This window comes from Salvia splendens, chromosome 14 (assembly GCF_004379255.2).
Source record: "Salvia splendens isolate huo1 chromosome 14, SspV2, whole genome shotgun sequence".
Lineage (NCBI taxonomy): Eukaryota > Viridiplantae > Streptophyta > Magnoliopsida > Lamiales > Lamiaceae > Salvia > Salvia splendens.
The window spans coordinates 19,832,694-19,858,195 of record NC_056045.1 but is presented as its reverse complement, the minus strand read 5'-3'; the positions used below and the strand labels follow the sequence as shown (position 1 = coordinate 19,858,195).

Genomic DNA, 25,502 nt, shown 5'->3' with positions numbered 1-25,502 from the left:
CTGCACTGATGATTTGAAGTAAACTTCTCAGTGCACCAAAAGCATTCTTTTCTTGCTCTCTTCTCATCCATTTCTTTAGGGGTTAAGTTTGCACTAGCTCTAACTCCTCCATACTTATTACCATCCTTATTACCTCCACTCCAATTACTCAAGGTTCCAACCTTATTAGTAGCAGTCACAGACATAGGTTTACTATTGGAGTAGTAGCTACTGCTCGACTGAACTTGGCTCTGATTCATCTTAGTCTTAACACCTAAAGCTCTTACAGTCAACTCTTGTAGTTTAGCTAGAGAGTAAGCTTCAGATAATGCCTTAGGTCTAAACATACGCACAGGCATTTGTAGCTCATCAATTAATCCAGATAAAAAGAAGTTCAAGGCTTGATCCTCTCTAATTCCAGCTCTAGGATATAATTCATCAAAAGTATCCATGTAATCTTGTAGCGTACCTTTTTGTTTGAGGTTCCTGAGATCAGCCAATGGATCTTCATATGCGTGAGCACCAAAGCGAGCAGCCAAGGAGGAGCTATAGCACGACCAATCCGCATACGCCATATCTCCATGTAAGCTCTCAAAACCTCGATGCCACTGTAATGCCTTTCCTTCTAGGTGGATTGCAGCCACCCTAACCTTCTCTTCCTCTGGTACTTTAGCTACTTGGAAGAAATACTCAGCTCGCATCATCCATCCTTCATAGCCGTCACCGTCAAACTTTGGAAATTCATAGCGCGTAGATCTTCCCCAATCGGTTCCATTTTCATACCGATTAGCTCTATTACTACCTTCACCAGTCTCCATTTCCTTATTCCTTTGATTCTGCAAATTAAGTGCAGCAATAGATTGCGAGAGCTGCATCATTTCAATCTTATGTTCTTCTCGCATCTCCTGCATTTTCTGCTCCATTGCCTCCATCATTTTCTTCTCCATTTCTGCGCCTCGAGTCACCGTTCCAACGCCCGGAGATCGATTGCTCTGAATACCAATTGTTACGACCTTTCCCCGCAACTTCCCTATCTTAGCTCGCAGGCACTCGAGCTCAGCGATATTACGCGATTTCAACGCTTGAATGATCAAAGAGGAACGTTTTTATTGAATGAACAATGAGAATTACGCGATAGAAGTAAGAACAAAGGGAACTCTCGGTCCACGACCTAAGCTCACGATTACACAACAATCTTATCGACAAAGAAAAAGAAAGAGCAACAACACTATTTATACTCTGTTTTCTTAGCTCAATCTCCTCAAAGAAGTAACTAACATCCACGTGCTTCACTCCTATTGGTCGTAACACTTCATAGTCCTAACTCATTGGCTGGCAACTTCTTAACTAACTCCACGTCATCACCTTCTCAACTAACTCCTTACCATGCATGCGCATTGTGATATTGTTGCATGCATGTGATCATATGGCTATAGTTATGCATGCAACACTTGTGAAGCCATTCCGTAGAACCTTGGGCTTTTCCCACGGCCTTCGAGCTAATTCCGGGCCCTAGGGTTAGCATGTTGTCGATCATGTTGACTTGCCCGAACCCCGTTTTAGTAACGGGCTTCACGATGGGTATCGATGAATGGGGGTTCCCGGTTGGGATGTCGTGCCAATAGACGCGGAAGCGGCTTTGCTTCTGCTTCAGAGCAGTCTGGTCGAGCTCGAGCTCGACCAGATTGATGTCGGTGCGCTCATCAATGATGTGACATTGCGCCAAGTGTAGGAGGAGGATGGTGATAGAGAGACAGAGAGCAAGGAGAATTGAGAAGGTGTTCATTTTGGAGTGTGTGTTATTTGATGAAATTATGGGCTAGGTTTGTGCTTAAATAGAGTTTGAGAGGAGGTGGAGGTTTTGAAATTCTTTGCTCTTTTTGGGAGAGATATTTGTAGTGGGTATTTTTTATAATTTAAATATATTTTATCCAAATTACTTAAGTCTGTATTCTATTTTGATTTGTCTCAAGCTACTTGTGTCATTTCTTTTTTTGGCTAAAAATAATACATCTAATCTCATCTACTTTATTCTTTATTCTTTATTTTACTTTACTTAGTTTTCTTTTTCTTTATTTTATTTTCTCCTCTACTTTATTTAATTAACTAAACACAACTTTCTTAATTCTCGTGCCGAAAAAAACGTCCCAAGTAACGTGGGATGTATTACTTTTTGGGTTGTCCCAAGTTACTTGAGTCATTTCCCTTTTTAGCTAAAAACAAAATATCTAATCACACATATTTTATTTTTTCTCTTACTTTACTTTCTTTCATCTCTCTTACTTTATTCTCTTTTCTACTTTATTTTATTTTATTTAACTCATTAAACACAACTTTCTTAAATTCCGTGCTGAAAAGAAACGCCTCTTGTCTGTGACGGAGGGAGTATATTTTTTTTAGCACTAGTATTTATTGTCACCACCTTATATCAAATCAAATTCTTGTCATGATTGTTTTTTTAATTTCTTGGAGAAAAAGGAAGTCACCACGAAATATGTGCAAATTCATAAATTCCATATCAAAATCATTGCTACCGCCCACAACGTGCAAGCCTAGACTATATCTTATCTTTCAAGCTAATTCTTGTGTGAATAATTGGTACTACTACCTAGAACAGAAAGTATAGAACATTATACTATACATTTCTCAAGCAAATATATGACCATAAACGACAAACAAATAAAAACATAATGAGAAATAATATTCCCCGAAAATTATGACAACATTCATCTATACTCTGAAAAAAAATATACTTGTAATGAGTACATAGATCTTTTGTTCCCATGCGTAAAATATCATTTATGTTTATTAGATTTTTTTTAATTCAATAGGAAAACGTAGTATACAGAATTTTAAAATTTAATTCATTACGATGACATGGCATTTTAGTTGTAACAGAATTGTCATCCTGTTAATAAAAGCATGAGTACGAACACTTTTCTTTAATGAATGAAATTTACAAAGAGTCTTTTTGGTACATTAATTTGAATTGAACTATATTGGAACTAGAATGGTATGGTATTTAACTTGAAATCCTTTTGCTAAAAATAATACTCCCCCTCCTTCTCACAAGAATATGCACTCTTTACTTTTTAATCTGTCCCTCAAGAATACGCACTTTCCAATTTTGGAAACTTTTTTCTCTCTAATGAGGTAAGACTCATTCTCCATTAACAATATTTTATTTACTTTTTCTCTCTACATCTCTCATACTTTATCAATTTTGCATTAAAACTCATGCCGAACCCAAAATGCATATTCTTTGGGGACGGAGGGAGTATACTCTTTTAGTCCCTAATAGTTTGTCATTAATAAAAATGTGAGTGTGAATAAGTTAATGGAATGCGGGGTCCACTACCAAAAATGATAAAATAAAAGGTGACAAATTTTTAGGGACGAACGAAAATGGAAATAAGTAACAAATTTTCAGAGACGGAGATAGTAACTAATATGAAATTGAACTTAAAGAAAAATTATAGTGTGTGCCATTGTATGTGCAATTGTGTGTTGTGTGTGTAGTTTGTGTAGTGTGTGTTTGTATGTATAGTGTGTGTAGTGTGTATTTGTGTGTGTAGTATGTATCCAATTTTATAACTATCTAGAATTTTAATTATCTACTTTTGCTATAGAATTAAAATTGTGGAATGAATTGGAATTGTAATTCAATTCCAAATCCAAAATGAAAAGAAGTTAGAAGGATAACTTTGTGGCTCTCAATCTACAACATAATGACAAGCTCATGCATATCTTAAGAGATGAAAATGAAAGTAACTCTTTAATGAACTTTTTATTAGCACCAACACAAACTACAAGTTTACAATGTTACTGCATGCGTTCCCTAATAATTGTCCACTTTAACACAAGTTTTAAGAAATATAAAGAAAAATGGATTGAAAATGTTAGTAGAATATGAGTAAAAATTGAAAATTGACAATTAATGGGGGACGGACGAAAATGGTAAAAGTGGATAATTAATGAGGAATGAAGGGAGTATTTTTTAGCTAATGGTTAATATGACCATCGTATCCACAAATACTATTCCCTCCGTCCACCAATACAAGGGCAAGTTTGATCGGACACGAGTTTTAAGAAATGTAGTGAAAAAAGTTAGTGTAAGGTGGAAACTATTTTTATATAGTGAAATGTGAGTGAGTTAAAGTCAATGGAACGTGAGGTTCATTGTTAAAAGTAGTGAAAAAAACAAATGAGATATTTATTGGTGAACGGAAAAAAATAGCAAAATGACCTAATTAATGGTGAACGGAGGGTGTAACATTCAGACTTAAAGTACTGCAAAGCAAACTTTAAACACTATTCAGACCATATAGATTTAAATTAGTTATATAACCAATTTACACATTATAAAAATATCGAGGTTTAAATAAAGATATTATAAAAATATCGAGGTTTAATCAGACAGAGAGAATTCTTGGGTTTTTATTTCACTGAATCTTCATGTAATTCCCTTCATAAATCCAACATCCATTTACACTCTGATTTTAAAAGGACGGTGACTAGTACTTCCTCCTCCTTAGAAAAATATGCACTTTGGGTTTAGGTTCGTCATGAGTTTTAATGTAAAATTAGTAAAATAAAAGATAGATAAAGAGAAAAAGTAATTAAAGTATTGTTAGTGGGAATGTGTCACCCCTTATTAGGAAAAGAGATAAAAAAAAGTTTTCAAAATTAAAAAATACATATTCATGTGAGACAGATTAAAAAGGAAAGAGTGCATATTCTTGTGGAATGGAAAAAATATCATTTATCTCTCATTAAAATCATTTACTGCAAATTTGACACTATTACGAATTATCGTATCGCACATAGTTTCAAACATCATTGGTTATTATTGACTTGATATAAATAATTTCTATGTTAAACATGTTAATATCCATCTCTTAACTTTTGAAGAAACACAACAAATCATTCAATTGTAGACCAAATAATTCAAAGCATAATTGTGAATAATTAATAAAGTCAAATGGGTCGGGGTTTGGATGAAAGTTGTTAAAGCCGGGTTTGGGTATTCATTTTTTGTTTATTCTAAGAAAGTTTTAATAGTTACACACACTATTTGATATTTCTCTATATAATTAATCACATTAATCAACAATTCTTCAGATAAGAAATGTACTGTATATCATAGTCGGGATGGACGGAGTGTAAAAATAATAAACTTCTCATAAATCAGTTATATTCAACCACCTCACTCTTCTCTCTAGCCATGGCTTTCTCTCACTTCACCATAGCAATTTTCTCTCTCATCTTCCTGGCTTCAGCCTCTCTGTCTCTCTCCACGGCCGACGTCCACGACCTCCTCCCTCACTTCAATATCCCCAAGGGCATAATTCCACGGGAGATCAAGTCCTATTCTCTCTCCAACACCGACAGCTCCTTCACCATCGAGCTCAGCGCAAACCCTTGCTATGTCAAATTCGACGATCAGCTCGTCTACTACGACACGATCATCAAGGGGAAACTCGAATTCGGCAAAGTCACCCAAGTTTCAGGCATCCAGGCTAAGAAATTCTTCTTCTGGGTAGCCGTCACCGGCATGGAGGTCGACCAGGAAAACGATATGATCGAATTTCACGTCGGAGCTCTGTCCAAGAAGCTGCCTGCTTCGGATTTTCAGGATGTTCCTACCTGCAAATCGACAGGGCTGCGCGATGCATTTTCGATGGCAGCTTCGATTTGAGGTGAATTTGGTGTTTTGATTTTTGAATCTTGGCCTTAATTGATCTGATTCGTTTACTGAAATTCGTTGTTTCGATTGCTTGATGAGTGTGAATTTCGTTGAGAATGTTAGTTTTCATTTCATAGGCATTAATCTTATTTTCCTGATTTTCAGCTGAGTTTGTTGCATTTTAGTTTTCTTATCTCTCTCACTAGAAAATTATCAAATTGAGTTCTAACTGACTGGTTTTAGGACTTGGTTAACTGTAGCTGAAAATTAAAAAAGTGAGAACAATAAGCTGATATAAGTATAGGGTGATTGCATTCAAGAAAGCTTACTAACCTTAGAAACTGCTGCAATTTCATTTTCTAAATGTGTTGTTGGTTGGTAATTTCGGTTTATTGACTAATACAGGGTTTCAAAATGGTACTGTATAAGGCTTTTACTATAGTTGCTAGGTAAATACGGTTGAACCATGCCCGTTTTGAGATCCAAGAAGTTTAGTTTTTCATTGTGGTGAATGCATTGTCATAGGTCAAAATCTTGCCACTCAATAACTGGAACCGAACCGACTAAGAAATCGATCAACTAAATAACTAATCATTTATAACCGGATAACCGATCAATTATATAGTTAACTGATTTCTTAATCGATTGAGTTCCAGTTATCTATTAGGGTTGCTATTTGATTCGGTTAACTGGCTAAATTGGTTCAGTTATTGCCAAACCACTGAATATGTAGCCTGGTCATAGTACATAATTTTGCCCCTGGATTGGAATATTATGCTAAAGTCAAATGGGGTGAGAATATTCCAAGTTATGTGAAATGCGTGGGACTTTGGCTGAGAACTATGAACTCTGGATTGAGTACTACGGTGTGTGCCACAGTTGAAGGTTGATTAAGAGAAGCCTTGATTTGGTATATGAACTTCTTCTGCAAAAACTCATATTAGGGGAAGCACAGTCAACTATGCATGTATCTTTGTATCTAACGGTTTTTTATATGTAGATTCGATGCTACCTCCAATGCAGTGTGCAAATACAAGTAGAAAATGTTATGACTGCATTGTTTATTGCCTACCTACACTCTCCACCAATGTCTATAACAATGTAGATAAAACCATTTGTGTATTTATCTTTCCTATTATGCTCCAAATACTCCCACAGATGAGTAGCGTCAGACTCACCATTTTGAACGCGTAATTGTGCAGGACTCATTGCGGACAGATACTCTCTTGGGCTAAGATTGAATAACTATGAGTCGTGTACATTTCCCTCCTTCTGTCTGTGTATCCCACTTTGCATTGTTATGCTGTAATACAATTCGAGATTGTTCAAGTTGTTTAACAATGTATGTACTGACTTGAAGAATAACTAGGCAATGAATTTCTCTTCATCCACTGCTATTCTTCGCGATGTTATTTTGTCTTGAGAGAGCTTTTTTTCCTGGAACTCACCTACCAGAATTGCCTTGTACTCATCTGCATATGTTTTCCTTATACTCAACTCAACTTTCTTTCTTTGCTTCCCATCACAGGAAAATGTGTTTAATAACTAAATTTACACTATATTAGAACTTGCTTTCACAGCAGAAACCAAGAAAAGTAGAGAGGAACACCGTAGATGGAGCATCATCAAGAAGACTGTTCCAAGGGTAGACGTATAATAAACATAGACAATTCTGAGAGGAAAGAAGATTACAAGGAGAAGACATCACGAAGGCAGTCTGTCGTGGAGGATGTGAACAAGAAAGCTGATGATTTCATCAAGAATTTCAGGCAGTGGCTTAAATTCGAGCGCGAAGAGACCTTCAAGCGTAAGAGTGAAACTCGGGCTCGAAGGAAGCAAGGGCAGGCATGAGCGAGGACAGAAGAGACAAGTTCGCTTTCAATTACTACTACCAGTGGTATAGCATCATTTATTTATTTTTAATCTGTGATGATAATAATGAATTTTGTGAGTGTAATATGACAATAATCATGCAACGGGTTTCGTTCAATTTTCTAGTCTTATTGGTGTTTGTACTTCTCATAGATGTTAGAAGTCTCAAGATTGGCTTGATCAACCAAGAAGGAGATGGCTTGATCAAGCCATCGATCAATTGTGTTGAAGGAGATGGCGAAGCCATCGATCAAGTGTGTTGAACGAGATGGCTTGATCACGTTATCGATCAAGCGTGTTGATCGTGGTCGTAATGGCGGCCAACTTGATCAAGCCATGAATCATGGTCGTAATGGCCAAGTTGATCAAGCTGTGTACCGAGGTGCCAAGCCATTGGACCTCATTATACGTTGCATCGATGCGAATGCGCCAAGGAAGATTGAAGCACGTGTTGTGCAAGGAGAGCCACGAGCTGAAGCTAAGGACAAGCCAAGCAAGACAGCTAAGTTGGAGGACCACACTTGTACTTAGAGAGAGGTGTTGATGCATGGATTAAATAAGAAGGAATCGTTGCACAGTTAGTTTTGATTAACAGAGTTAGTTTTGATTAACATTGTTAAAGTATGGATATTAAGGAGAAATTCTAGATCTTTCCAATATGTACTATATGTAATAGGATCTGGCTACAAGTTAATCAATAAAAAAACAATAGCTCGAGCTTTCGATTTGCAGCAATGTTTAATCTTGCTTTCTCTATTGTTTGTTCTTATTGTTCTTTTCAATAGACATCAAGCGTCAGGCAATTCTAGCATTTCCCTATCTAGTTATTAGTGTATGATAATTTCGTAACTTTAATTTGTTGAATATAGTTTTTTTCTATGTCAATGAAAACTATAATTCCGTAGCTTTAAAAATAGAGAAAAGTAGTATATTTTTGTTCTAAAACATTAATCTCTCTCACACACACACAACATACATGAATCAGTATTAAAACTGCATGACAACAAAAACAAAAAACAAGGTAAAAACTCGATGAAAGGCAGTCAAAGGCATATTTACAATAATCCAAGTCTACAAGTGAGACAGTAAATAAAAATGAGTTGGTAGGTCGCTCAAGAAACCTAGATCCTAATCCTAGAACAATACAACAACAGCATCAATGTTTTGAGGATTTTCATCACTGAATCGTATCTGCCGAAAGGTCATGCTCAAAAAGAATACGCATGTCAGTATCGAGTATCGGAAGGGTAAACGCAAGTACCAGCAGTAGAGTATTGTGTAGCATACGTCCCACATCCCAGATTGTATATGGCCACACCGCAGCTACCGCCGCAGCTGATGATGGAGCAGAAGGGTTCCTATAGAAAACGATGAGTTTCAGAATACGAGGAAGTGAGATGATTCGGTAATACAGTCTCAAGTGCGTTTATGCACTCACCAGGTTGTTAGTCCCAGGCGCTAGTCACAGCAGAACCATAGCCTCCACCATATCCACCAGATTGGTTGTAACCACTGTTCATGTTACTTCCACCACCATACATGTCCATTCCACCTCTATTGTAGGAAGAATCTTTGCGGAAATCACGACCACCAAATCTCCCCCCACCACCTTGCCCTCGGCGGTTCCTACCACCACCACCAAAGTTAGACCGAGCTGCAAAGCGTGTCAGCCAAGCAGGAACCTCTTGATTTGATTCTTGCATTAAATCAGCCAATGACTTCGCTAATGAAGCATTACTATCATTGAAAAACGCAGTGGCCAGTCCTGTTTTACCAGCACGCCCAGTGCGTCCTATACGGTGGACATAGTCGTCGATATCATTAGGAAGATCGAAGTTGATGACATGTGCAACATGAGGGATGTCAAGGCCACGAGCTGCCACATCCGTTGCAACCAGAATTGGAGTTTTGCCACTTTTAAAAGATCTTAATGCATATTCTCTCTCCTGCAGCCAGAAACAAAAAGCTTGCATTAATAACATAGAATCAGAGCATAGAATCTCCATTGTCAAGGGATATTACGTACAAACACATTAAATTGGAAGAAAGAGGGAGATAATAGAGAGAAATAAGTTGATACTCCGTATAATCAAACGATTCAAACCCAGGTAAAATAGAAATACAAGAATATCTACAAATTCTTGGGAACCAGTTAATCAGGGTAAAACAACTCAAAAATTTAATAGAGCCATGCTGTTCCCATTTTGTTATAAGATGACAGATAAGATCTAGTCCTAGGAAAATAGACAAATTGTAAGACCTGTTGTGTCCGGTCACCATGAATGGAGGTGGCAGGAAAGCCATTAATACAAAGCCAGTGTTCAAGAGAATCAGCTCCCTTCTTTGTCTCAACAAAAACCAATGTTAGAGCTTGCTGCAAATCACATAGCAAAATCTGGATTAGTAAACTAAATAGAATAAAAATAGCATGGAAGTTGATCCAAGTGAGGAAATATGGATAAAACAAAATATAGATACTATGGGGCATAATTTCTCCAACAACTAAGCTTAATTACTTTTTGTCAAGTTCAAAACATAAATCTAAACATAAATCTGCATACAGTACTAAAAGGATATCTCTTGTTCTGATTGAAAAAACAGCCACATTTTTTCCTTTCAAAATCTTAGGAGTAATACATAGTAGTAGTATTTAATTATGCTTCACAGAATGGGGACCCTGCCAAAAACTCAAAGATCTTTAACACTTATAGTTACATCCCATTTAGCTTCTAAGTCACCAGTCCTCTTTATATGTCACCCTCCCACCCTCCACTCCACGATCCCCACCCCCAAAATAAGGTACAATGCACAAACAAGAATAACACTAGCAAAACTAGGTGTGGGAGCTGGGAGGTTGGTCGGGGGCAAGTGAATTAGAAGCACAAGTATCCACCTTACGCAACAGTGGCAAAAAAATTTACCTTGGCCTGAACACCATTTGCTCTTTGTGCATGGAGAAGGTCCATCAGGTGACTTCTTTTGTCAGTCTCAAGCACATATTCAATTCTTTGGAGGATCAATTCCGTGCTAGAACCAACTCTTCCAACCGCCAAAAATATATAATTCGAAAGAAAATCTGCAGCTAGTCTCTGCATGTTAAGAGAGATTTCCATAATATCATATATGTAATAATTGATGGCAGCTAGTAACTAACAACAAAGTTGAGAGACATATATTTATGTCCATGCCAATTGTTAGGAAAGATCTTCAACACGTCAACATTTGAGGGGCAAAAAGGCCAACTAAATTTCACTATTTGGAGTATGGTGACACAATGTCATTTGTATAGAAAACAGACCTGAATCTCCTTAGGAAATGTGGCGCTAAATAGCAATGTCTGTCTTTCACCAGGTGGAGGCATGTCCATCTGTTGCACAATTCTCCTTATTTGAGGTTCGAAACCCATGTCCAACATTCTATCTGCTTCATCCAGGGCCAAGTACCTAATATTTTGTAACGAGACTCTAGCTCTTTCCAACAAATCAACTAAGCGTCCGGGAGTTGCAACAAGTATGTCCACACCTCTTTCCAGCTCTCGAAGCTGCGAGAAATCATCAACAACATATCAGAAATGAAGCAGTAAATATTGTGGCATGCATAAGGTTAAAAAACAAGTAGGGGCAAGGCTTCATGATCAGACTACTATATAGAAGTGGGGATGCAACCCATGACACGGACGTGACAAAAAAAAACGGTACCTGTTGATTGATTGGTGCACCACCATAAGCAACAACCACCTTGACGCCAGTTTGATAAGAAAATTTCCTAGCTTCTTCATGAATCTGCACAGCAAGATCCACTATCAGATTCTTTTTTCAACGAAAGAAGCAAAGAATATATAAAAACAGCTTTCTATGAACAAACCTGAATGGAAAGCTCCCTAGTTGGAGAAAGAATGAGAGCAAGAGGACATGCCATACGTGGCTTACGAGGTTGTCTTTGAGCAGATTGGCCACTTTTCATGATTCCACTAATTATTGGGAAACAAAATGCTGCAGTCTTTCCCGAACCAGTTTGAGCGCAAGCCATCAAATCCCGCCCAGTGAGCGATATTGGTATGGCATGCCGCTGCACAGGTGTAGGTTTCACATACTTGCACCTCTTAATATTCATATTTAAAGCATCACCCAAATCAATCTCTGCAAATGTATTCACAGGAGGCGGAACATCTTTCCCACTTGTCTCCACCGGAATATCCTCGTAAGCATCAAAATTGATCCCTGAATTTTCCTGTACTGCAAATTCTGGTTCTGGAACTCCATCATTTTGAAAAGGATTAGCCTCTCTTTCCCTCCCACGATCCCAACCACCATTTCTATTGTTCCAAGCACTACCACCCCCACCACCACCACGACTGAGACCACCTCCACTTAAATCATTTCTAGAGCCATACGACTGAAATCCACCAACAGCTGGACCACCTTGTCCCTGGGATTCATTTCCCGCCAGAGTCCCAGCATAGGAAACTGTAGCTGAGGGAGGAGGGTCTGCAGAGGCTGACGGTGGCCTATTCCTAAGATGCGGGGGAACATAAGTACTTCTAGAAGCATGAGAAGTAGCCCCTACACCACCACCGGTGGGAGCCTTCTCGACAGATTCAGACCATGTAGCAGGCATACTCAAAAGCACGCAAAATCACACAATTCCTCTCCCCTGTCAAAAAATACCTCCAATGCCACAACGGTTTATCCAGGCAGAGATATTTTTCAACGCTGCACATACAACAAAACAAAAAAAAATCGCCATCATCAAACACTGATATTATACCACAAACGAAAAAAAAATCTCACAACTTCAATTCAAAATCCTCATAGCGAAAAAAACGCCGCGCAAAGTGCAGCAAATCCATCACCAATCTCATAAACATAAAAAAAATACACAAACAACCCCAATTCTCAAGCAAAATTCATCCCTAAGAACACGCGTATACCGAAATCGAGAAAAAAAATTAACAGAAATACAACAACAGCCACACAAAAACATAATTCCAAAACAGCATTATTCCGTCAAAATTTCACAGAATTAGTTGGCCAGCAACGCAGTCAAGAGAGAGAGAGAGAGAGAGAGAGAGAGAGAGATAAACGGAGAGAGTTGGTGCACATACGATATGATTAAAGGTAGATGATAAAGAAACCCTAATTTGGGGCAGAGGATGTGCGATCGGAGGCGCTGGTGCGTAAAAAATCTTGTGCGATGCTCTGTTGAATTTCCGCTTTCTCTCTCTAAAATGGTCTATAGATATTCTCTAAAATTTCTTGTAATGTATTTATAGTCTTGGAAATTTGCGTTTCTGCTTAATACTATACTTGATTACACCATTATTCCCTTCTAGTACTTGATTAGGCCATCCACAACGCTGTTCCTATACCGTTCCTAAACCGTTCCTTAAACCACTATTTGAGGGCCCCACTGTACTTTTTTACTCCATTCCTTAACTAAGGAACGGAACCTGCAACCCTCGTTCCTTAACCGTTCCTTAAATTACTATTCATTCAATTTCATTTTTTTTTAATTTCAACTCAATTCAATTAAAAAAACAAACACATTTTATTAAAAAACACACAACATTAAAACAAAGTTACAACTTAAACTTAAAAAAATAAAAAGCACACAATTAAAATCATAAAAAAATAAAAGTACACAATTTTAATAATTTCATCCGCCAAAGTTTGCCCAAATGTGCTCAATTAGATCATGTTGGAGTTGGGTGTGGGCGCTAGAGTCGTGTGTCCTTGCACGAATAGATAACCGTTCTTGTATAGACGGATGCGCTCCACTTCGAGGCGGACTACTTGCGGTTGAGCTTCCGGGGGATTCGGGGTCGAACCAATTTCCCGCCTCGGGTCCTTCGTCTTGGACAATCATGTTGTGCAAGATTATGCACGTATACATGATGTCGACCATGTTCTCCATGAACCACGTACGAGCCGGGGCTTTGATGATGTTGAAGCGCGCTTGGAGAACCCCGAACGCCCTCTCCACATCCTTGCGAGCAGCCTCCTGCTTCTGCGCAAAAAGAGCCTGCTTTGGGTTCGCAGACCCACTGCACGTCTTCACGAAGGTAGGCCACTTCGGGTAGATGCCATCGGCGAGATAGTACCCCATTTTATAAAGCCGATTGTTGGCGACGAAGTTGATGGCCGGCGCTTTACCATCCAAAACTTCGGTCAAGAGGTCGGACTGGTTGAGCACGTTTACGTCGTTGTTCGACCCGGGGACCCCGAAGTACGCGTGCCAGATCCAAAGGCGGTAGTCGGCAACGGCCTCGAGTATAACGGTTGGGTGGGTACCTTTGTGGCCGCTCGTGTAGGACCCCTTCCACGCCACCGGGCAATTCTTCCATTGCCAGTGCATGCAATCGACGTTGCCGAGCATCCCTGGGAATCCGTGCACTGTTTCGTGAAGGTCGAGAAGGAACTGACAATCGGCCGTGCTTGGCCTCCGGAGAAATTCGTCGGTGAAGGCTGCCCGGACGCCTTTGCAGAATTTGAGCAAGCACATTCGCCCAGTGCTATCTCCGATGTGGAGGTATTCGTCGAACATGTCGGCCGTTTGTCCAGTCGCAAGCTGGCGGATTGCTGCAGTACATTTCTGCAGTGTCGTGTGGCTGGGACGTCCGACCGCGTCGAACCCTTCCTGGAAGAACTCTTCCCGGGCTGCCAAAGTATTCGCGATGTGGAGAAATAACGGTTTCCCCATGCGGAAACGGCGACGGAAGTACGTATCTCCCCAAACCGGGTTATCGCAGAAGTAGTCGCGTACTAACCTTGCGGCGGCTTCCTCCCGGTTACGATGGATGTACGTACGGGAGCGACGTTGGGGCGGAGCGGCTTCTTCCGCCTCCCGTCGTCGATCTTCTTCAAGTGATTGTTCCAATATTTGACGCATTTGTTCATAAGGATCCATTAGTTTGATTAAATTTGGGAGAAGGAAAATAGAGTTGATTTGAGATGAAAATTGGGGTGGAAATAGAGAGAAATAGATGTGTGTTTGTGATTGAAATGAGTATGAAATAGGAGTATTTATAGAGTAAATAAATAAATAATAAAAAAAAAACAAACGGCTATAAAATTAACGGTCTCATTACCGTTAATAAAAAAAAATTTTATTTTTTTTTTATTAAATTCGAAATTTTTTTAAAAAAAAATAAATTATTGCGTCATCGGGACGAAGCCCACTCGCGGGGCAGCGAGTGGGCTTCACGCGTCGAATGGGAGTCCGCCACGTCGCCTCGGCGCGTGGCGGAACGTTTCGTTCCGTTCCGGAGGAACGAAACGCGGCACGGCATGGGAACGGTGGCGGCACGGAATGGCGACGGAACGCACGCTGCAACGCGTGCCGCCGCGAAACCGTTCCTCCGGAACGGCATAGGAACGGCGACGGCACCGCGTTGCGGGTGCTCTTACACCATTACTCCCTTCGTCCCAGATAATTTGTCTCATTTTTTCATTTCTATCTATCCCACATAATTTGTCTCATTTCACTTTTATTATTTTTTATAGTGGACACTATATTCCACTAACTCATTCCTACTCACATTTTACTATAAAACTAATATATACAAGTAGGACTCACATTCCACTAACTTTTTCAACTCACTTTTCATTACATTTCTTAAAACCCGTACCCGGTCAAAGTTAGACGAATTATCCGGGACGGAGGGAGTATTTATTAGAGCATCCGCAAAGGTGCGGATGTCCCGGCAGATATCCCGACAGACTTCCGAAAAACACCTTCTGTCACGTCATAAGGACATCTCATTGCACTGCCACGTCATAAGGACATCCCACTGCACAATGGCGGACATCCCGACGGACATCCATAATAATAAAAATTCACAAATTTACTAAATTAAACAATTTACGGAATTAAAATTTCGACACGAATACTGAGAAAATGCAACCACTTTATTTCAAACAAAATTTCAACCACTTTCGCTCGTGGCGGGGGAATCAATATCGTGGTGCTCCATTTATCTTCAATAGAAATGAAAGTATAGAGAGACAAATTCGTTAAAACAAGTGGTGCGAATGAAATGAAGTTCAACAAGCCATATATATTGAGTTTTTAAAAAAAAAATCGGGACATCCGTGTGGGACGTCGTCATGGCACTGCAATGGCGGACATCCAGCGCGGACGTCGCCGGAAGGCCGTGGATATACGGTGTCCGCAACGGACGTCCGCATCCGCCCCTCTCATGTTTAATGGTGGACGTCCCGCGCGGACACCCTGCACTCCGATCGGACGTCCGCCAAGAAATCCGTCATTGCGGATGCTGTTAGGGGCTCTCTATCTCTATACGTTCCTCTTATTTTATTTTTAATTATAGCACATGAATTTCTGAAAAGCAACAAAAAAAGAGAGAGATTCTTTGGAGTTCATTTTTGACCAACAATTTGCGGTTGTTAAGTAAGCATATTTTACTTCTTTCTTCATGTCGAGTAAGGATTTTAGATTTATTTAATATTGTGTGGTGTGAGATTAAATGACTATAGTTGACTAGCAATTAATTTATTGATACAGGTTATAGTTTAGGGGCGTTAGCGCGAAAATGGAAGGTTGATAAATCCCTTCAAAATAGGGAACCAATATCGGTTACAAACAGAATATGATTTGACTTTGTTTGTAAATTATGATAGAAATGGGGGAATTCTACAGTCAAAATTAAAAGTTAGAAGTAGTAAGTAAAGTTCAGTCCATTGAGTAACAAGACCAATTTCTTTTCTTTCCCTCGTCTCTTGTCAAATCGGTTCACAAGTTAAATATGTAAGTGCATGCAAACTTCAACTATATGGTAGTAATATGATTCACACAATGTTTCAAGAATGCAAACTATATAATCCCATTGTCCCATAATCAAATTTACACATACACATTTTCAAAGTTAAAATATAAACAAACACAAATTTCTCACAGAGCTTCACACAATTGGATAAAACCAACTAAAAATCTAAAATTGCTATTGATCGGGCTTGAACGAGCACCAACTCAGAGTTGCGAGCGTGGCCTCGTGGGTGTGTCTGCATGGGTGGCGTCGTGTGGGTGTGAAGAAATTTTGTAAGTGGCTTGAACTCTGGTCTGGCTCCACTTCCCTGCATCGCTGTGAAGAAATTAGGGCTCCACTTTGGTTCTGACTTAAGATCTAATATTATTCTTTTAAAAAAGTAAAATAAAAGAATAATAATAATAATATAGTACTAATATTTAATCGGTTCTTCGGTTAATGGAGAACCGAATTTTTTGGTTCGATCATCGATTAACCGACTAACGGATGACCGAATTCTCAGCCCTGGGTAGTATGATTTACTCTAGGGCTGGCAATTTTTGGCACGACACGATAACCCGACACGAATCCGCACGAAATATATGGTTTTGGGTCAAAGCTTATTGGGTTCGTGTCCTTATCGAGTCAACCCGTTAAGGACACGAAAATTTCGTGTCGTGTCGAGTTCGTGACAGGTTAGTGTTACCCAATAAGAAATAATATTATTATATTATTATATTATTAATTTTTACATTATTTTAAAAATGATGTTTTTTTTGTTGGATTTTGTTGCTATGAATTTATTGGTATTATTGTTCATCAAATCAAATTGTGTAATCAGATTTTAGATTTTTAATTGGATTTTAAATGATCAGATTCAAGGTTTTGTAACTTTTGTTAATAATAAGCAGTTGGTAATAGGTTCTTATCGTGTTGCTATAGTGCTGTATCATGTACGTGTTGTTGTTGTGTCGTGTTGACCAAAAGTGGTTCGTGTCGAGTTCGGGTTTGAGGGTAGCAGGTCGTGTTCGTGTTCGGGTTTGGGCTTTTCTTAACTGGTCGTTTTCATATTTGTCCTTATTGGATCGTGTCGTTAACAAGTTGACCCGATAACGACCCTAACACGCATGATTTGTCACCCCTAATTTACTCATTTAAGTATGGTCTAGTAAATACAACAATGTTTGATCAATTTGGTTTCAAATTTATACTATTGATTGAATTTATTGAAGAAAGATTATAACTTATTATCCTTCAATCATTCATATACTCAGTATTTTTTTCAATCACACAACATAATCATCTTAATAACTCGAAGAAGCAAATTCTCGTTTCACCGAATTCTACTTTTTAATCATAAATTATCACACCATATTCAATCATAAGTTATGTGAATTTTTATTTTTGTCATATCATTCTCATACGAATAAAATAACTTAGTTTTCAAGATATCTCAACTAGCGTTTGTAGTCCAACGGTTAGGATAATTGCCTTCCAAGCAATAGACCCGGGTTCGACTCCCGGCAAACGCATTTTTTTATTTTAATTATGACCAAAATATTTTATTGCACTAGTCTTGATTATCATAAGTTCATTTTTCATAGTTGGCCATTCAACAAGCTTTCATAAAAATATAAACGAAAAGTATATCAAAACCATATGTAGTACTCGCAAACAAGAAGCGTCTCATAAACGCGCAAATAATTACAGGCATTAATCATGTTAATGGAGTAGCATTTATTTATTTATTCACCGCGCAAATAATTACAGACATTAATCATGTTAATGGAGTAGCATTTATTTATTTATTCACCATAATTATCATACTATTATTGTCTGCGTTGAGAAAAGGTGATGTAGCGAATAATCACTTAATAAATAGAGTTAAATTACTCGTTTTCATTGCCTCTTCTTTATTCGTTTGGATTTTGGCGCGCATATTTCATTGTGTTTACACTTTACACTCTTGTACTTATCCCCATTTGTCTAATAAATTATTTAATCCATCACTTTTATACTGGTATATAATTTGGAGTGGAAATGATTGTCGCATGATTCAAATCATAATGGTTAACCATAAAAGTTATAGTAGTACTAGTATTTAAGTATTTGCAAATGGAGACAGGCTAGTCCATAAAGTTGTTTTAGTAAGATCTATGTTCATATAAATTTTTTGTAATAGTAAGGAATTTTGCATAATAAAAAAAAATTCAATGATATTGTACAAAGGATAAATTATTAAGTTATAGTAGTACTAGTATTTAAGTATTTGCAAATGGAGACAGGCTAGTCCATAAAGTTATTTTAGTAAGATCTATGTTCATATAAATTTTTTGTTATAGTAAGGAATTTTGCATAATATTAAAAAAAATCAATGATATTGTACAAAGGATAAATTATTAAAAATTGATAGAGATTAAACCCTGTAAGCATTATTTGGTGGCTATGTTAGAGCAAGATAACGATATTTATCCAAACTGAACTACTCTGTTTAGTAATTATGTAGCCCGTGTCCTTTATCCGGTCAATACGAAGAGCAATGAAAAACATATGTATTAACAAGAAAACTAAGAGCATGCACAACGGTGGCGCCGGGCCCCACGTCCGTCCGTGCCGCTGTCAAGGACGAGGCTCGCCGCCATTGAGCAGCGCCGTGCCAGCGAGCAGGACACGTGGCGAACGGCGATTGGGCAACGGCATAGCCGTTGCCTTTGAATATATATTTTTTATTAAAAATCGGTTTTTTAATTAAAAAATCGATTAAAAATTAAAAAAAATTCACTTCCCAAAAAAAATATATCCGTTTATTACAGTTTTTTACCATTTTTTTTTATTTTTTTTATTTTTTTCCCCCAAAAATACACACTTTCATCTATAAATACCCCCACTTTCACACCCAAAAATTCACATCAAACTACACAATTCTCATATTCATTCTCCCATATTCATTCTCATCTTCATTCTCTCATATCCATTCTCAATCTTTCTTCCCCCCTACAACATAACAATGTCCGGCCAAGGCGATGACCACCCGTCCTCTCACGGTTGGAACCCCGAATGGTTCGGTTCACAACCGTTTCCTAGTCCGGAAACGGAATATTCGGCCCCTCCTCAAACCCAAAGTTCGGGCGTTTCGGGTGGCTACCGGCCATACCCAATCGACGATCAAGGTGCCTCCGAAGGGCGATACGGGTGGACACCGGAGCCTAGGCCGACCGCCCCCTCCCAAACTCTGACTCCTCCTACTCGCGGTGTCCGCACACCGTACACTCCGGCGGAGATGGATAAATTGTTCAAGGCGTAGTTGGAAACCTCCGAAGATGCGGTGGTTGGCACGAACCAATCCGGCGAGCACTTTTGGTGGCGCGTCGCTCGCCGGTACAATGAAAACCGGCCGCTGGGAACGATCAAGCGCAACGAGAGTATGGTGCGCAACGCCATCGGCCGAGCCAACGATGAAATTGGCAGGTTCAATGGCTATTTCCTCCAGGAACAGCGGAATGTCGGGTGCGGCCGGAGCGAGGTCGACATAATCACTGCCGCGCTGAGCACCTACCAATCCATGAACTGCAAGTCGTTCAAGTACCTCAACGTTTGGCAGGATACGCGAACGCACCCGAAGTATATGGGAGGCATAACATCCTCCTCTAGCGGCTCCTCCAAACGGTCAAGGTCGGTATCCCCATCCGACGTCGGCTCCGAAAAAGTGGCTAGCCAACTCGCCGGAGCTAACTTGGGTAGCCCCGACGCCGGACCGAGCGGTTCCCAACGCCGACCGCAAGGAAGGAAGAAGGCGGCGGCCAACCGCCGTCGCGCCGAACCCGCTCCCGAACCCGCTCCCTATGCGCCACCTCCACCCCCGAACAACTCGCTGTGGATGCTCTTAGGCCAACTCAATATGGCCGACAGGTCAACTATGACCCCACGCAACTTCAAACGCACAAGGCCATGATATTGGGTCTTCAAAAACAATTGGGGTTAGTGCCGCTTGATCAATAGTCTTCCACGGGTAATATTAGCCAATAATTATGTAATTTTTTATTTTTAGGAGTTTAATTATGTAATTTTTAATTTTTAGGAGTTTAATTATGTAATTTTTAATTTTTAGTATTTTAATTATGTAATTTTTAATTTTTAGGAGTTTAATTATGTAATTTTTAATTTTTAGTATTTTAATTATGTAATTTTTAATTTTTAGGATTTTAATTATGTCTTTTTTATTTTATTTGTAATTTGTAATATTTATTGTGGTTTTTTAATGAATTTTAATATTATGGAAATGTTTTTGTTTAATTGAATTTTAAATTGAATTGTGTTCGTCCTTGCGGAAGAGCACAGCTGTGGGTGTTGTGCTCTTGCCAGAGAGCAGGCAGGAATAGTGGCGTCAGACCCACAACCGTGCTCGCTGGCAAGAGCACGGTTGTGGATGCTCTAACTTCCAATTTGGCCACGGTACAAATCTTGTCTTGGATATTAAACCTAAAAAATATTAATAATATAAGTACATTATTACCCTCTAAAATTTGGTTATCATAATTATTTTCCTTATTTATACTATCTTAATTAAGATAATTTAGTATAGTTTGTAACACTATCATGGGAAAAAAATCATTGATTTAGACTATGAATTTATGATAGCATTATATATTCTCAAATAATTTATATATTTAAAACTAAAATAATTTTATAACTTATATTTTCAAATAAATTTTTATTTAGTTATTTCATATAACCACACCCTCCTGTAGTTTGTTTCATTTTTTCGGTAAACTTTCTAAAATAAATTTAGGTGAGGTACATAAATTATCAATGCGACAACAATAAAATCATTTATCTTAACATGCTAAAAATAATAAAAATAAGTAAACATTTTTGTTATTGAAATGTGAATTACTACATTATAAAATAATATAATCGTAACGATGAAGCATTTTTTGTGTTATCTTTTTATTTTTGTAATATTTTTCTTTCTTATTATTTTTCCTTCATTAAATATCCAAAATTAAATGTGTGGATATTTTCAATTTTAAATTACAAGGAAATATTAGTCTATATACTATATATACAGTAGCAATAAATTTGGAAAACTGAATCTTTTCCTAAATGATATTCAATCATTCAAAGGATTAATTTGTAATATATTAACTTATAGTATTAAATCAAAAAACAATCGTAAATATGCTTTAAATATGAAATAGTACAAGTATTAAGTACTAACTCAGTCACTAATTCAATTATGACTCGAACCCTCAAAATTAAATTATAAATTATGAATTATAAATTTCTCTTGTTTAGTATTGTTAACGGTCATATCTAAAGTTCCTAGAATCTCGATCCATTTACCAACGCCGAGTAACATGTGTGAATCCTTAAAATTAAATTATGAGTAATGTAATGTGCAAACTCTAATATGGAGTGCTACTATATTTTATAGCGACTTTTTCGGAAAAAAAATCCTTTCCGACATGACGTCATATTTGGTCATTTTCCATTTACAGATCATATATAACAGAAAGGCATAGATACTCAAATTAATTGCGTATGTGCAATCTTTTACCACATAGTACTATATTATTTTATTTTGTTATTTGCCAACTAACAAAATTCCATTTAAAAACAAATCAACTTTGTGCTCAAGAAAAACCATCTTGAAATTATAATTACTAAACTTTCATTAAAAACCCCACAATCAACCATTCAAAATAGACTTCTTTTTTCACAACTAGATGCACATTGAGAATAAAATCAATACTCCTTGTAAAAATACTTACTAAAATATAGATACTATTTCTAGAAATAGAACTACTGAATCTAGCACAAATAGGAGAAATTTCGGAAAAAAGGGGTTAAATTCGTTGACATTTTGAAATTTGACATTTAATTCGCTGCCTTTTCAGAATATGGGATCGGGGTATGCGGATTTTTTAGAATAAGGGATTTTTTTATTTTTCTCTTTTTTCTATGCTTTTCTCTTATTATATCTCTTATAACATTTATGAATTGACCAAATTACCCACCTAAAAATTGAATCTCAAATTCTGAAACTTTTCTACCGATCATGTTTCTGTACTTCGTAATTCTGAAGAAGAGCTAACAATCTAAAACTAAAAGAGTTCTGTTCCCCTTCTCCCCTAGTTTTTGCTACCGTTTTCCTATGGAGTCTATGTCTGCATTCAGTTTTAATTACTTTTTGTCTATATATTTTTTTCTTTTTTCTTTTGAGCAGATTTTCATATTTTTCTATGACAAGATCCCAAATACATGTTCTACTGCACACTCTAAATGTTTTTAAATGCTAACAATAGTTGGTTCTTTTAATTCCTGAAATTGTATTTTTTTAAATGCTAACAATAGTTGGTTCTTTTAATTCCTGAAATTGTTGGCCGATTTCTTCTTTATGTGACAGGGAGAGAAAGAAGGACATTTTCCTTCCTTTAATTCGATTATGTTTCTGTTTTCAATTTTTCTTTATCTGTTTGTTTGAAAAAATGGGTATTCTTTTTTTAGTTTTAAAGAATTCTTATATCAATTGTCTGGAAAACTTTCAAACGAGCAGAGAAGAGTTTTAGAATTTGAAATATAAATTTTATGTGGATAATTTGGTCAATTCATAAATGTTATAAGAGATATAATAAGAGAAAAGCATAGAAAAAAGAGAAAAATACAAAAATCCTTTATTCTAAAAAAATCGCATGCCCCGATCCCATATTCTAAAAGGTCATCGAATTTAACCCTTTTTTCCTAAATTTCTCCACAAATAGATACTCAACCATGACAAATCACCATGTGAAAACTCTCTAATTAAAATCAATAGTAGTAGTATATATCTATATATATCCACTCCATATCAAAGTCCCATTTAATTTACCAAATCCCGAAGATTCCCATGACCAATCAACCATTAGCGGCGCCGCCGCCTCACACCACCGCAACCGAGCTCCCAACAACAACCGCCGCGGCCGCCAAAACCAAGTCAAAAAAGCTGACCCTCATCCCCCTCATCTTCCTCATCTACTTCGAAGTCGCCGGCGGGCCCTACGGCGAGGAGCCGGCCGTGAAAGCCGCCGGCCCCCTCTTCGCCATCCTCGGCTTCCTCATCTTCCCCTTCATCTGGAGCATCCCCGAAGCCCTCATCACGGCCGAGCTCTCCACCGCCTTCCCCGGCAACGGCGGCTTCGTCATTTGGGCCGACCGCGCCTTCGGCCCATTCTTCGGCTCCTTAATGGGCTCTTGGAAATTCCTCAGCGGCGTTATCAACATTGCCGCCTTCCCCGCCCTCTGCATCGACTATTTAAAGCGGATTTTCCCCATTTTCGGATCTGGAAAACCTAGAACCCTCGCGATTTTGATCTCCACCGCGATTCTCTCCTTTTTAAACTACACCGGCCTAGCAATCGTCGGCTATGTCGCCGTCGGATTAGGCGCGATCTCCCTCGCTCCGTTTCTGATCATGTCGGGGATCGCGATCCCGCAGATCCAGCCACGGCGGTGGATCAGCCTAGGGCAGAAAGGAGTGGATAAGGATTGGAATTTGTTCTTCAATACTCTGTTCTGGAACCTCAATTTTTGGGATAACGTTAGCACCATGGCAGGGGAGGTTGAGAATCCGCGGAAAACCTTTCCGTTAGCGCTATTCTGCGCGGTGATTTTCACTTGTTTAGGCTACATCATCCCTCTCGTCGCCGTCACCGGCGCAATCGAAGCCGATCAGAGCCTCTGGGACACCGGATTCATGGCTGACGCGGCGAGGGCGATCTCCGGGCAGTGGCTGAAGCTCTGGATCGAGATCGGAGCGGTTTTATCCGCGATCGGGCTGTTCGAGGCGCAGCTGAGCAGCAGCGCGTATCAGGTTTTAGGAATGGCGGAATTAGGTTTCCTGCCGCGGTGGTGCGGCGTGAGGTCGGAGTGGTTTGGCACGCCGTGGGTGGGGATTGCGGTGTCGACGGCGATAGCGGTGGGGGTTTCGTTCATGAGCTACACGGATATTGTGGCGTCGGCGAATTTTCTGTATAGTTTGGGGATGCTTCTGGAATTCGGGGCGTTTCTGTATCTGAGGGTGAAGATGCCGAAGCTTAAGCGGCCGTATAAGGTGCCGTTTGGGCTGTGGGTACTGGTGGTGATGTGCGTGGTGCCGTCGGGGTTTCTGGTGTACATAATGGTGATAGCGAAGAAGACGGTGTTTATAGTGAGCGCGGGGATGACGGCGGCGGCGGTGGCGTGGTTTTTTCTGATGAGGCTTTGCCAGTCGAAGGGGTGGTTTAAGTTTGAGAGAGTGTTGGGGGAAGAGGAACATGAAGAAGAGGAATGACGATCGATATGCTTTAACTCTGTATTTTTTCATGCAAGTATACATAGAATGATGTTGCATTTTCTGGTTCAACAATGAACTAACTCAATGTTTTCATCTTTTGAATTGTGAAATACTTATCCACTTCTTACTTAGTATATTGCTATTTTAAAAGATCTAAAATTAATTTATTTATTTTATATTTACATTCTACTAAATTTTTTTCACTTAAATCATTTTAAATTTTTAAACTACATGTGAGTTGAAATGGAACCTTTATATATGAGCTAAAGACAGTACTACTATATGACTTGATAGACTTGATTATAAGGAAATTGTCATTTTTATTTTAAATATTTGTCACATAACAAAATAAAATTATTACTCCCTCCGTTCTATAATAGTAGATGCATTTCTTTCTGGCACGAAAATTAAGAAAAATGTGTGTAATGTATTAAATAAAAAGATAATAAAAAAGTAGAGAGAATAAAGTAAAAGAATCGATAAGTAAATGAAAAGAAAAAATAACAAAGTAAGAGAATGGATAAGTAAATGAAAAGAAAAAATGACTCTACTACTATAGAACGAGGGGAGTTCTACATAAAGTATTCGAGGAATTTGATAGTGTCAATTTCCCGGCATGAAGCAATATTCTATTCCTCTGTCTCACACTAAGAATCATATTTTATCGTTTCAGTCCATCCCATAATAAAAGTTATATTTCACTTTTATCATAAATGATAAATAAACTTCTTATTCCACCAACTTGTTTCACTCAAATTTTATTATAAAACTAATATATATATATATATATATATGTGAGACTTATATTTTACTAACTTATTTAATCTATTTTACTTTACATTTCTTAAAACACATGCTATAATTAAATATGACTTCTATTGCTGGACGGG

The 25,502-nt window shown here is 38.3% G+C and overlaps 3 protein-coding genes and 1 non-coding gene across 4 annotated transcripts; 3 read left to right on the top strand and 1 right to left on the bottom strand.

The window, feature by feature from the left end:
• Nucleotides 1-5,118: 5,118 nt before the first annotated feature.
• LOC121764733 lies at nt 5,119-7,056 on the top strand. Its single transcript, XM_042160742.1, has 2 exons — nt 5,119-5,678; nt 6,868-7,056. The coding sequence occupies exon 1, from the start codon at nt 5,204-5,206 to the stop codon at nt 5,675-5,677; it is 474 nt and encodes a 157-aa protein (XP_042016676.1). The 5' UTR covers nt 5,119-5,203; the 3' UTR covers nt 5,678; nt 6,868-7,056.
• Nucleotides 7,057-8,570: 1,514 nt separating this feature from the next.
• Nucleotides 8,571-12,778, bottom strand: LOC121764732 (DEAD-box ATP-dependent RNA helicase 37-like). Its single transcript, XM_042160741.1, has 8 exons — nt 12,642-12,778; nt 11,402-12,249; nt 11,236-11,319; nt 10,836-11,078; nt 10,459-10,626; nt 9,798-9,911; nt 8,976-9,483; nt 8,571-8,895 (listed from the first exon to the last, which is right to left on the bottom strand). Exons 2-7 carry the CDS (start codon nt 12,152-12,154, stop codon nt 8,983-8,985), a joined length of 1,863 nt encoding a protein of 620 aa, XP_042016675.1. The 5' UTR covers nt 12,155-12,249; nt 12,642-12,778; the 3' UTR covers nt 8,571-8,895; nt 8,976-8,982.
• Nucleotides 12,779-17,761: 4,983 nt separating this feature from the next.
• On the top strand, nt 17,762-17,833 carry TRNAG-UCC. The gene has a single exon. It is a non-coding gene; the product is annotated as a tRNA-Gly (tRNA).
• Nucleotides 17,834-23,159: 5,326 nt separating this feature from the next.
• LOC121763520 (probable polyamine transporter At3g13620) lies at nt 23,160-24,811 on the top strand. Its single transcript, XM_042159550.1, has one exon. The coding sequence runs from the start codon at nt 23,188-23,190 to the stop codon at nt 24,607-24,609; it is 1,422 nt and encodes a 473-aa protein (XP_042015484.1). The 5' UTR covers nt 23,160-23,187; the 3' UTR covers nt 24,610-24,811.
• Nucleotides 24,812-25,502: the final 691 nt, after the last annotated feature.

What these genes read in the sequence shown, in the direction of transcription:
- LOC121764733 (XM_042160742.1), top strand. Translation starts at nt 5,204, where the DNA reads ATGGCTTTCTCTCACTTCACCATAGCAATTTTCTCTCTCATCTTCCTG.
- LOC121763520 (XM_042159550.1), top strand. Translation starts at nt 23,188, where the DNA reads ATGACCAATCAACCATTAGCGGCGCCGCCGCCTCACACCACCGCAACC.
- LOC121764732 (XM_042160741.1), bottom strand. Translation starts at nt 12,154, where the DNA reads ATGCCTGCTACATGGTCTGAATCTGTCGAGAAGGCTCCCACCGGTGGT. An exon ending in GTGCACCAATCAATCAACAG is followed by an intron (nt 11,079 to 11,235) that starts GTACCGTTTTTT and finishes GATTTCTCGCAG; the next exon opens with CTTCGAGAGCTGGAAAGAGG. An exon ending in CAAATGGTGTTCAGGCCAAG is followed by an intron (nt 9,912 to 10,458) that starts GTAAATTTTTTT and finishes TGTGATTTGCAG; the next exon opens with CAAGCTCTAACATTGGTTTT.